Source organism: Acipenser ruthenus, chromosome 2 (assembly GCF_902713425.1).
Source record: "Acipenser ruthenus chromosome 2, fAciRut3.2 maternal haplotype, whole genome shotgun sequence".
In the NCBI taxonomy this organism is placed as follows: domain Eukaryota; kingdom Metazoa; phylum Chordata; class Actinopteri; order Acipenseriformes; family Acipenseridae; genus Acipenser; species Acipenser ruthenus.
In genome coordinates, this window is record NC_081190.1 from 27,795,037 (window position 1) to 27,809,542 (window position 14,506).

Consider the following 14,506-nt stretch of genomic DNA (forward strand, 5'->3'; position numbering starts at 1 on the left):
CAAATGTTTTATTCAAACATGTTTACAATGTGACCAGGATTGTGTTCAAGAATGGTGTGTATATGTTAAATACAGTACTGTACTGGTACTTACCATAGTCAGTGATTTTGCATGATACCAAGTATAGTTCTTTTAGGCTCTGTCCTTCCTTCGCTATAAACTCCACACATCTGCAATAAATAACAAAATGGTAAAAAAAAAAAAAATCTTCTACTGTTATAAAATATATACAGAAGGGTAACATGATTTTTTTTAAAATTTTATTATCATAACCTCTGTTAATTATCATACTACAACATGTGGTGGTTAACTCTTTAGATCTTACATACGGCACGTTAATTAATTATTGAATTGATATTAAGACAAATCAATGAAATCAAACGCCTGTACATGCACAAAACTTTAATTGAATTCAAAATATTAACATTTCAAAGAAAATCAGTAAAGAAATCTGTATCCACACGCTGCTCTCAGCGGGCTTCATATGTAGACCGCAAGGTCATGAAAAGCCCTCAGCCGATTTTAAATAGCAGGTAGCAATTAATTTTAAATGGTCCTAATGTTGCTTTTTTGATGTCAAAGGAAACTGCATTGCTTAGCAATTTTAAACCCAAAACACACTTTTTTTTTTTTTTTTTTTACCATTTCCAAAATACCACACAAGAAATCTATCCATCATAATGTGTGCAACAATTATTTATCTAATGGCGTCCCTAATACTGTATGGGATTTACCCCCAATGAAACAAAAAAAAATCTGTTAGTTGTCAAGGCATATATTAAGATTATCAGAGTTGCAGTTGTAGGATTATACATTAGGCTATATCTTAATCAATTTGTTCAGATTTATGTTTACAGTTAACCTTTTATGATGGATTACTTTATTTTATTTATTTATGTTTTGTTTTATTTAACCTTTATTTAATAAGGAAAGTCTCATTGAGATTAAAATCTATTTTTCAAAACACAACAACACACACAGTTCAAATGAAAACAACCAATACAAACAAGTTAATGAAAATGATGAGAAACAATTTAGGAGCACCGGCCAAAACAAAAACATGTCTCAGCTACACAGATGTCCATTTTATGTTTAAACTCCTTTAAAAGGTATCAAGACAGCAAGTCTCAGTTCTTCCTGAAGTTTATGGAGCCAGAACATTGTTTGCTTTTTTCCCCAAATTCCATACCAACCCTAAGAACTGAAAAAAACTTAGAAAAGTCTAAGATCTAAGACTATAAGTACTAATTTGGTGTTTTACTGACAGCCTTATAAACAATCATATATCATTGTTTCAGTCTTTGCAAAGATAAATAAGTCAGACCAGCCCATTTATATTAATCACAATTATGAACAAAATAACCCAGGCTGGTTATAAACCTCAAAGCAGAATGGTACACAGGATCTAGTTTTCTTAAGACCATGATAGTAGGCACTCCATAAATAATGTCCCCAAAATCAATCATGCAAATGTAATCACGATCACTAAATAAACTGATACTGTAAGGAGAGACAGACAGATAGAGATAGACAGCACTTCAAGCATTCATATATATTTTATGTGTCCATCTGAAGCTCAAATTCTTAAATCCCTCTTAAAGAAGCTGTATTGTTTATTGAAACCAAACATATAGATCTCATGTGCAAAACATGCTCAGCCTCCAGGTTCAAATGCCTGCAAGTAACTGGTAAACAGGTGCCTGCTCAAAATATTAAGTCTGGAGGTTTTTGTTTCTTGCAGTCAAAACCCAGAGATATGGCATTAGTGACAACTGAAAAGAACTAATGAGGAAATATGTCTATTGTGCTAGCAAAAACAGTGGCCCGTGGAGACCTTGTTACTGTTTGCCATGCACTCAAGGACCAGACAAAGCTAATTAGACAGACATCCATTGGTAAGGCTTACACTTTTAAAGCCACTCTGACTCAAGTTTGAGGATCGAGGTAAATGGTACAACACAAGGTGCATTAAATGAAGGTTTTTGATCATTTAAATGCAACATGCACCTGTGTCCTCTGTGCCAGAAGTGCACTCTTTATTAATGAATACCCTTTTTGCTTCTGGAATGGCAATAGAAAAATACAATAAAAGCACGTCTCAACAACTAAAAGGTTTTTGGTTGTATTTTCTTAATTTTTTTAAAAAAAAATATTGATTTACAATATGTTAAAATAGATCTATTATTATTACAAGAATAAACCGCTGAAATAAATCTATGAAATAAAAATAGAATATTGCTGTGTTTTAGTGCAAAAGCATTATGATTGAGTTTTAAATTGTATCACTGAAAAATAAAACTATTATTTCTTTATACAGCTATGTCCAAAAGTTTTGCATCACCCTATAGAAAGAACTCATTTTGCTTCATAAAGTCGAATGAAACTTGAAGAATAATGTTACGTTAACATACTGAATTACATACCGCTTTGTTGCTTTCTATATACTTAACAAAAAACTGACAAATTAAAGAATGTGTACTACTATTATGGCTTCTGGTAGATTTTTGCAATGTCAATTTGTAGTTTCTTTGATTACATGAGGTCCAATAAAAGATCTGAATTATGTTCATATCATTTTTGTTTTTTATGTCTCAATCCTAAAATTCTAAGTGCTACAACAACACTGCATACAGGATGTTTGTTGTTACCCACATTTCCAAGAAAAGCTGTGTGAAACCAATCACATGCTTAAGTAAGTATTTCACACCTTTAAACTTCAGTAATATGAACATTACATACAGTAGTATTTAATGTTTTTAGATGTTCATCCACTTGTTGCAGCTCAGAAACAACTGCTATGCATACCATCATGTATTGTTTTTTATCCTCTAATCTACAATGCATTGTTTTATGTTCAGTGGATACAACTTAAGACTTCTTTAATCAGGCTGCTTTAAAGGGGTTTCCATGGTGACAAACACACTCATTTCTGCAGAGGACTGATATACTTGAGGAATGGCACTACTGTGGAAAGCAGAAGCACTAACAATGGTTAGAAACGCTGTCATTGACAGCGAGTGATACTGACAACACAAGGGGTTCAAATTCCAGAGGCAGAATTGGATACATTGATGGAGCATGTTTCCTTATTTCTAATCAGCACAGTATCTCTCTATGTATGTGATGTTTACAGATAACTATTTTCTTTGTATAAAGAAAAATAAATACAAAGAAATGTAATATTGTCAGTTTTGGCCATTTTAAAAGCATTGAATCACTGTATTTATCGTGCTCTTAACTGTATTATTACTTGTACTGTGATACTTGAAATGTATTTGCTTTCAATTGTAAGTCGCCCTGGATAAGGGCGTCTGCTAAAAAATAAATAATAATAAAATAATAATAATAACTGACGAAGCTGAACATGGATAAATTACCTTGATATAGTTATGACTTGCACAAATACTATATAATCTGCACAGTGATGAAGAGCGAGTACTCATTGTGTCATTCTACATCCTAAAAAAAAAAAAGTAGGCAATGTGATTACACTGTATATGATGTTTGTCACAATAGATGCAGCCTTTATTAACGCTGTAGTTGGGAGCCATAGTGATGAGATGGCTATTTGTGTCACTCCTTAAGTGCAAGTGCAATTGTATTGTGGTACAAATGGGAGCAATTGCCACACCACATTATAACCGGTTTTGTGGTATAAAGGGACACTGTCCCTTACTTTATATTTATTTTCTGTCCTTGCAGTAAAACTGGTTATCTACCTAACTGAAGCATCAGAAATCTCTGTCAAAAATGTTCTGAAACAAAAGTTTAATCCAGATCGTCATCTGAATGAATGGAAAAATAAATAAATAAATAAATAAATAAATAAATAAAGGTGGGGGTTGGTATCAGTTGTGCCCTTTAGGGAAAGAAACTACAATACCGTATTATTAGGAATTTCATATCCTGGCAGGCCCAGATTGGGTTTAATTACAGGTCTCATTTCTTATTCTGTGCTATGTAGTTTATGATTGCTGTTTACATTATTCTTTATTTTTAAATTACAGTCTTGGGGCCATATTACAGAACAATTTCCTAACTTGCTTTCCTATCTTATCTTTTATGTGATATTACACATAAACGGTCGTTCGTTTGCCCCTTTAAAAGCAGACCCAGGACACAGGAAATGGAGTTTTAAACGCTTACGCGCTATTTTTAATACACAGTCAAAACAAAACAAACACCTAGTTCTAATGCACACTACTAAACACTTATGCAGGTCCCTGACTAGCTCGCAGGACGGCTAAGCCGTTTACCTGGCATAAAACAAAACGCAGTTTCCTTTTTGACTGCTCGGAAACAGAGCACGTCTTCTGTCTCCTTCTACTCAGCAGTCCAGAGCAGTTTAGCTGCCTCTCTTAAATACCCTGCACCTGGTTTTAATTTACAATCGTAACCAGGTGCAGGTGATAATTAAATAATAAAACAATTAACAAATAATTAAACAATTAACCAAAATGTGCATACGCACATGTTTTCTGCAGGGAGGATACTAACCCCCTCCCTGCTGTGTTACACAAGTCACAGGTGGCGATACTTTCCTAACTGCTCCATTCTATCCTAAAGTTAGGAATTCCTATCTATAGGTTTAAAATATTATCGAACGTTAACAGTTATCTACTAACAGCTTATCGAGTCTGAATCCAACTACAACGGTTACAGCTTGCGTATAACCTTGTAAACATAGTCATTATTATTAAGAAAAAAGAACATTTGTGGGTGATTAGTTTATAGATAATATGGTTCTCATAACCGCAGGAGTTAAACAAAAACGTAGGGCTTTAAACTTCAGCAGAGAAGAGAACGATGTGCTGGTGGCTGACGTTGAGGAGAAACAATGTATAATATTCGGAAAATTTTCGAGCACACTATCAAATGAAATGAAGGAAAAGGCTTGGGCAGAAATTGCTTTGGCCGTGTCTGCTGTCTGTGGCAACCCTCGGACAGCTGATGCAGCGAAGAAGAAATGGTGCTCGACATTGAGCGATACAAAAAAGAAAGGATCAGCGCTGAAAAAAGAACTTCACAGAACGGGAGGGGGTTCGTCTGCTGTTACACCGCTGAGCAATACTGAGCAGCGGATTCTTGGGATAATTGGACCAATTTGCACTGAAGGTGCAGGCAAAATAAATGATATAACACTACAATACTACCATAGTTAGGCAGTATCAAAATATGTGTAATTAAAATATGTGTTTTCATTACATTTGTATTTTGTAATTTGTAATGCAAATGCCAATTTTTAGAAGTATTAAATACATTTCCTGAGTATTTTGTTCAACCCTGAATACTACCAATACAAATATAGGCTTTGGGATGTTTAAAATGTATGTATGAAATTTTCACATTTTCATTATTCATTTAATTTATTTTGCTTCTCTTAAACATGTAATCGTATAGGTATAAAAGGAGGAGAGGTAAAAAGGACTGTTTCAAAACGAGTCAGAGGGTGCCTGTGTGGGGACTGACATCCATCGCAGTTTACACCACCTTTAGGTACATCAAATGTATCAAATAAGCTTGCCTACCTACAAATTCCTGTCTTTTTTTTTTTTTAGAGAAATTGATTTAATCACACACTACAGTGTTATTTATCTTAATTTTGAATTATCGGTAGGCTAATTAAAATACCACAAATTTAAACTCAATCTTTCCCATTGTACTTGTAATGTTTTAAAGACCACGATAGATAGATAGATTTTGTTAAAAAAAAAAAAGTTATTTATATAGTTCCTTAACAGCAAGTTCAGAAATGTAATTTGGGGTTATAAATGGATTATTTTTTTAAAAGATTCTTTTTTGGAGATACTCACTTAAATGAAGTTTCCAAAACTACAGAGAAGTGAAATTTTTGGGGAAAGACACATTTCTACTTACAACGTGTCTTATTATTATTTATAAGTGGCAGAACTTTGACAGCTCTGCTGTCGTATGGATTTATATTCACCTGAAGCACTTAAATATATATTTATAGTTTCATTAACACCAAACAAAATTCTGAAGTTGCCTTTTTTAGAGCCACCAGGTGCCTCAACTGTAGGTTGCTTCACTGGTTGTCACATGGAGACTTAAAAATATGACAATAAACAGGGAAATGTCTGTGCTTCACATTTTCTCTCAATAAAAGTATAAGAACTTGTCATGCTAGCTCTGCCTGTTAGTGTAGAAGTAAGCAAGCAGGGTTGACTAAAGCAGAAACTCAAACTTGATGCTGATGCTTGAGTTTCTCTTCAAAACCCTATGCAAGTCTTTACAGTGACCCAGGGTTCAGATTATAAGGGACTGACTTCCAGCTTTAATGCAAATATATTAATGTGACAGCATTGTTTGTGCCCAACATGGAGGCTTGGCACAGCAGGAATGGGAGGGAAATACAGTTTACTTCAATTATGAATAGAAAAGTTAAAAAAGTTAAGAGCATAAATGAGTTCTGAGAAAACAGGCTCTATCTAGCTCTAGATTTTTACACAATCAACAAGTTGGGAGGCAACACCCTGGCAACCAGTTCAGAGAACAAGAAGCATTACTTTATTATTGATTTACAGTACATCATGGATTAAGATTAGCAAAAACTCTTCTTAGCAAAATACAGAAACAAATGCTGCTGACTTGGACAAGGAAGTTAGAAAATGACATTTTAGCTTCAGAAGTGCACTACAAAAACTGGGATAAATTCAGTAAAAAATATCCAAGGTCTGACAAATGTGAAAACATCCAAGGACAATGCGTATCTCAGCTGGAATTCTAAACTTGCCTTTTGTCTTAATTTAATAATACAGTGTAGGACAATGATGAAAGTGGAATACAGACCTTGTTCTACTCAAGACTCTTGCAATAAGTTTGTCCCATAAAGTGCCCCATATGTGCTGACACATACCTGATATACACCACCACTTTACATCACGCAGTTTATTTGTTTAGTTAAAAAGCCTTTTTTTTTTAAAAAAAACTTCCAAAGCCCCCTCCCCCCCCCCCCCCCAATAAAAATGAAGAGCCACTACAAAACATTTCTATGGACCACTAGCAGCTCTGTACCAGCATGGGCCCAAAAGCATGTACCGTTCCGGCTGCACAACAGAAACCATTCAAACACCCTGGGCTCTAGATATTGTTGCAAATACTATCAACTGCTACAACTTTTAATTTTTGCAGAAACTGCATTGCAATTCCAGACAGTCAATCCTAGCACAGAGAATAATCTTTGGAATAAACGTAAAAACAGCAACAGCTTTGAGGGACCATCTGGAATTTACTGACAGACAACAGTTGGGAAAGTGGACCCTGTACAGTTACCACAGAACAGGTCTTTTTCACACCTCCACTAGAGCAGAAAGGATTCCAACTTAGATAAAAAAAATAATTTACTGGATTTTCTAACATATACCATATGGCCTGGAATGACCAAACACTATTTACACTGTTCATTATCTTGCACATGTGTATCTATTACACTGCATTCCCTTCACAGTTTAGCTACTTAAGGAATGAAGCACAGCAGACTCCTATTTATTATCTTCTGACTTGTAACCCAACTCCATTCTGTTCTGATGCACAACAGAGAAAGCAACTTCTTCCCCTACTCCCCACTCCACATATATATATATATATATCTATATCTATATATATATATATATATATATATATATATATATATATATATATATATATATATATATAATTCCAGCTCTATTTATAAAAATGAAGGTAGAATATTGTAGAATATTTTAGATATTTTGTGCAACAGAAAAAGTATGTATGCATTAAGAAATGGCTGCACTGTTGTCTAACACATAGTTACTGTTACAATGTACAACATTCTCACTTACAGTGAAATCTATCTTCCATAAAAGCAATTTAAAATGGCAAAAAAAGAACACTAGGCAAAGTTTATGAACACATACCATTTAGGTCGCTAAATTATAGTATTGACTGCCATTATAAAGATTCTACTTTAGTTTTACACACTAATGTAACTGTCCTTACAAAAAACTCTTCCCTAACCTATATAGAAGAAACATGACACAAGAACAAGTAATTGGGTTCTACATCATTTTGTTGCTAAGTGGTTCAACCTTTTGCTCGATCTTATAAAGCCAAATATATTGAATCCTATCACTTCACATTTTCAAAAGCATATGGGTCAAAGGAAATAGTCAGGTATGCTTCCTACGTTTATAGAAACCTAAGTATATTGTTATGGACTATGCAAAACAAATGCTAAAATTGTATTTAATACCAAAAAAAATATCAACATTTCCACGCTGAACAAAACACAGGCCTATATAATTACAGAAACCTTCATGTACTGTATGACAAGATTGCTTGTAGCACACTGATTCAGAAAATCAATTACCATTACTTTATCAGGCTTTGAAATCATTCCTAACATATTAAAATACCTGTAGCTTTCATTAACCTTTGTTTCTGATCCGTCCCCTGTGGCCCTAGAAATCCAAAACATGACTTACAATTCTGAGACAGGAAATACATTTAGACCTTTCTTACTCATGTAGAACTGAAATGTCCCCAAAGCTATGGGAAAAAAAAAAAATCCTCTGCCGACAGTTCGGTATTAAACTGCTAAAACATTAATAATAAAAGGCCCAGGAGGCCACAAGTGTCCTGGATTTGGAAATGACGACTGAATGGGATGTCAGTCAAGTTTGCAATGGCACTTGGGGTTTGGAGCCTGCAAAATGGTATTGGCAGCCAGTGGAAATGGTTGCAAGACCATACTGTTAGAGCTGTTTAGCACTTCTAAAATGATACCCTGCATGGAATTTACAGGGTATTCACATCGATGTAAAAAGGCTATGGCAAGACTGCAAAAATGTCAAAATGGGGCTTAACAGAATATTTAGACCACTGACTGGGTTAAAGCCTTTCCTAACACCACTCCAACTCCAGTCTAAAATATGTGACAGCCACCGCTCTTATTAGAACAAATTCAAGCAGCTTACTAAGTGGTTCATGTACTGTAGTTGGTTTTCACTGTCCATCACATGCTATTTCATTTTTATCTGGATGCCAAAATGTGACCTTCTCAAGCTACACTGTCTTACAGAAATATAAAGGAGAGTGTAGGGATGGATATATATCGCCTCTTCAGACAGCACCTGTAGAACTCCTCTTTTCCCTCTGGACACTATCACTCTTCCTTAAATACGCTGTACTTGCTCTTATCTGCTCCCTATTTTACTGCATTTAATCCTGTACTTTAGAGTACTGTGATCTGTCACAAGTGTTACTTAATCTGTAGTATTTTGTATTTAATTATATCCTGATGTAACTATCACTGACACTGTTATCTGCTCTGTTACTGAATCGTATTTTGTCATACTTGTACTTGCTAGAACCAAGGTCATTGTATTTTATCTTGCTCTTAATTGTATTAATACTTGTACTGTGATTCTTGAAATGTATTTTTGTTTATGACTGTAAATCGCCCTGGATAAGGGCGTCTGCTAAGAAATAAATAATAATAATAATTTAATCCCAAAGGGTCTAGGAATAAGAATACAAAGAATATGCTCAAAAGAAAGTGACTATGTAAAACAAAGAACTGTATTAAAAACAAATCTTAAAAAAAGAGGATACAAAGAAAGAATTATAGAGACGGAGTTAAGAAAAGTGGATAAACTAAAAAAAAAGAGATGATCTACTAGATTATAAAAATAGAGATAAAAAGGTCAAAAGAGTCCCATTAGTAATGACTTGCTCTAAACTTTTGCCCAATATTTCTAAGATAGTTTGGAAACACTTGCGGATTCTACATAATTCAGAAAAATTTAAAAAAGTATTTCTTAAGACCCTAGTTGTAGCATTCAAAAGAGAAGCTAATTTAGGTGATATTTTAATCACAGTAAACATAAAAGAATAATTGACAAAATATGTTCTACAAACGTGTGCACCAGTAGATGTAAAGTGTGTAAATACATGGACAAAAGTAAAAATATAATTAAACATAAGAACACCACATAACCACTAAAAACTAATACCTACTGTAAAAATAGCAATGTTGTTTATGGAATAGCCTGTGAAAAATGTGATGAAATCAAATATGTTGGAGAGACTGGAACTACTTTATATAAAAGAATTCAGAACCACCTTTCATTAATTAGAAATAAAATTAGAATTAATACAGATTCAAAGATAGAAGTAAAAATGATGTCACAATATATAGATTGGATTTGAATGTAAACAATAACAAGTGGTTGTCATGCCATCAAAAACCTATAAATACCTCCAATGTTTTGATTCAAACACAGGCTCCCTTGAGAAAGATATGTACAACATATCGAAACGTTGGGCAGCTGGCTCTCTGAGCTAATATATATATATTTTTGTTTTTTTATATATTTTTGTTTTTTGTGCAGCGCCTTGAACCTTGTTGTATGAAAGGCGCTCTATAAATAAAGATTATTATTATTATTATTATTATTATTATTATATATATATATATATATATATATATATATATATATACACACACACACACACACACACACATACATATATATATATATATATATATATATATATATATATATATATATATATATATATATATATATTATTATTATTATTATTATTATTATTATTATTATCATTATCATCATCATCATCATTAGGATATGATTTACTAAGGAACTAATACCAACTAAAAGTAAAAAACTAAAAACAAACTAATTTTTTTTTTTCTATTTTTAATTCCCTTGAGAGAGACAGCAAATGAAAGACCTGCTTTGTGTCTGACTATCTGGAGATACTGGTTTTACAGATGCTCTCAGTTTCCTCGTCCTGTCTGTGGAACGAAAAAATATCAAAACAAACAAAAAACCTTTTGGCTTTATGGATAACCTGCACTTAATATTTTTTTCCCACCCTTCTTGCTAAATTGAAAAAAAAACTGTATTTGACGAAATATATGTATAATTTTTAAGCCATTTCATAATCTGGTTCATAATATGTCTCTTATGACTAGCGTGACATATTTTGCACTGGTGTATTTTTAAAATAAACATCTGAAAACATACATAAACGGTCACCTCTGGAGATATCCCAAAGCTTATCTCCATCATCTTCAAAGGAATTAGATCGGTCTGGAGGCAGTCAAACAGTATATATGACTCGTCTCTTAAGTTTCCTCTTAAAACGCCCCATTTAAATCACATTCCTACTTGAAACAGGTCACAAACACGGTTGTAAATTCCATATCCTATCTGAAGCAAAGCTCCAGGTTTCTTTTGCCATCATTGTATATAACTCATAGCTTAAATCTGCACCATGGTCATTCAAGATAAGAGTTACAGCCAAGAGCCTGTGAAATGAGACTATGGCACTGCCTGAGCAACAGAAAGGAGACTAGTATATAAAGAATAATTTTTCATAACCCACAAATTAAAAAAAAAAAAAACGATAAACTAAGATTACAGAGCTACAATACGGCCAACCAGTCCTAAGACAGTTCTATCAGATAAAAAATATTTATTTGAAAAAAAATTTAAAAAGGTTTAGCGGCCCCATACTGAAACCAAACAAAAGACATTTGGAAATGCAGGCATGCATTATACACACAATGAAAAGATCACATCAAATGAGCAGATATTTACTATACCCTGTATTACCATCATTATCACACAGCTGACACAGGTAAAACAAGCCCACTGGTCTTACAATCTGTGAAATGAAGGCTGGCTGTGTTGTTCTTGAGGAATGGTTCCTTCTGTGCTTTGTAGCCCTGCTGCCTGTCTAAAATAATTTAAAATAACATACAGAAATAATGACCAATTATTATTTTGTCTCTTTTTACATCACATTTGTGAAACATACATGAACTGTTTTTGCTGGCCCTAACTCGGTCCTGAAATAATACTATTTATTTATGTGTATACTACTGATCAATAATTGTGAACCACCTTCTAATGCTTTAAGCTTCTTTATGCAGTAGATGCTCAATCTTTTTATTTGACAAGATAGCTTAACAGTATGTCTGGCTGCCAGCATTTTTTCACCAGTGTACCTTCTTTCATTGTTCTGATCAATTCCGACCTTAACGATTTAAATTTACCACCTATCAGTCTAAAACAAATAGGAAGTTAAAGCTGAGACACTTCCTTCTCCGCCCCGCTCGTCAAATCAAATGACGAAAGTAGTACAGCAGCCAATACATTTTTCAGATGACAGTACTGTTGGGACACAAATAGTTTTAACATTCCTGGGATGTGTTTTCAACAATAAATAATTATCAAACACACTGTAATGTTTGTAGGAAGGCTACCAAATCCAGGATTTACTTTCACAACACAAAAGGAGGCCGCAAGATGTCTCTCAGACACATTTATTAATTAGAGGACACCAGAAAACACAGGCCTGCTTACCTTCTATTTCGTAGCAGGCCGTACCACGCACATGGTCCTTTTTTGTTTCTCTTTTAATTTTGGGAAACGTGATTTTGTGAGTGACACCTAAAGCAACCCAACAACAGGAATCTAACCCTGACCCAAAGAATGATGAGCAAAAAATAATTGCATTTGACTGTAAAACTATTGCCCAAAATACAGGGACGTGCAGCTAATTATCCCTAAAATTAGCCACATAGATACCTTGCAGGATCACTACAATATATGTTTTTTTTTGTTTGTTTGTTTTTTTGTTTTACAACAAAAAGCTAATTTCAACACTAGTAAGATAAATTCAGTTTTAATTAATAGCTTTGAAAGGCTAAATAATAAATGTCCCACTAATTATTCAGGTATCCATTAGAGTCCAGAAATATGCATTCAAAGCCAGGAAAAGACCTGCATTTTCTAGAGGTGTTTTCAGGACTTAATTAAACAGGAAATCGTTAGCTGAACCAGTCTTTTTCACCAATCACCCTATTGTAATTTAAGCTGGTTGTTAAGCCCTTGTAATGTATATCGGTGAACTTCTGACAAAAACATAGGACTCTTCTTTTTTGTTTCTGCTCCCTTGAGCTAATAGGTCAGACTGACTGAATAATTTTATTCACAGTACTTTAACATTCATGCTAATATTTAAATACTTATGAGACTTGTTTCCAAGATACCTTCCATTATATTTTGTTAGCAGAAATTGATTGCTATAATTTACAAGCCTGTTACTGGGTGCAGTGCGTATGGTTGCTTGTTAATTAAAAACAATTCTATAAAGAAGTTCAGAAGATGCCACGCAGAAAGCCTGCTAGAAATTAGAAATTAACATTTCACCAGGAAAAGTCAATCCGGTTTGCTTATATTGATGTAAACCTTCCTTTTTGTGCCGTACCTTTCTGTCCTGGTTTACAGTTGTGCTATTCCTAAACAAGGTATGTCACATTCCCATTGCATCACCATGATACTAAAGAATACATTACAGTAAATAGTATGACTCCACTGCAAGTAAATCAATTTCATATTTGTCAAAAGGTGATGTACATACTGTAAGTATGTGATGTACAGCAAGTACAGATGGATCTACTGCATGTATCTTTACTGTATGTAAGAGTATGGTTTTTGGATGGCACACACACTATCTATGAATTACTGCGTTACTGTCAATGCCAGATCAGGAATAGCTCTTGAGGTCTAGTTACAGCACAGCCTACTGTACCTCTATAATACCAAGAGGAATGACAGAGAATTTCAGGGGAAGGGTCTTTGGGATAAAAGCAAATAAACTACACAAATCAAGAGTCTACTTGCCGTACAGCAATCACTTTGAGAGGAAGATGTGCCTGACAAACTAATAAGTGCAGAGATACTCTGGGTTTTCATCCACACTTAGTACTCAATGTGCTGCACACAATACTTGTAAGACTCTCTCTTCCTCTTTGTATCTTAACTGTGTCCTGCTATTCAGGCCAAGGCCTAATAATAATAATAATAATAATAATAATAATAATAATAATAATAATAATAATAATATATTTATTTATTTATTAGCAGACACCCTTATCCAGGGTGACATACAATTGTTACAAGTTATCACAGTACAAAGTATCTCATTATAAAATATCACATTACAGAATATCATAATACAGATAAGAGCAGATATGAAAGTACAATAAAATCAAATTCAAGTAAGAGCAAGATAAAGAACAGTAAATTATAAGTAAGAGCGAGTTCGACTAAGAGCAGTTAAAACTTGTAGTAAATATTTGCTTCTATGAGTAAAGTCCAGTGAGAACATGTACTAAGTATGAGAAATGGATGAGAATGATTTCAGATAATTACAAAAAACGTGAGTATGGTTACCTATATGAGTAAAATCAAATTCAAGATACAGTAAGTAGTTATAGTTAGGAGCAGTAGTTGAATGTGGCAAGGTGTGGAGCAGATCAGTTCAAGCTGGTGCAAGTACTGATACAATTGGGTGCCATATAGTCCAGTATAGTCAAGAGTTGTGATGTTTACAGATGCTGTCTGAACTGTCTTGATGAGGTGCCGGAAGGTGGTCAGGGACTGAGCAGTCATAATATCCACGGTTAGGTCGTTCCACCACTGAG

At 33.9% G+C, this 14,506-nt stretch overlaps 1 protein-coding gene across 1 annotated transcript in view; it reads right to left on the reverse strand.

The window, feature by feature from the left end:
- LOC117963338 (F-box/LRR-repeat protein 17-like) overlaps window positions 1-14,506 on the reverse strand; it is a 272,309-nt gene that overhangs the window by 82,931 nt on the left and 174,872 nt on the right. Inside the window, exon 8 of the mRNA XM_058992994.1 lies at window positions 94-170. Coding sequence (XP_058848977.1) covers window positions 94-170 — 77 coding nt within the window. The remainder of the gene's footprint in view (window positions 1-93; window positions 171-14,506) is intronic.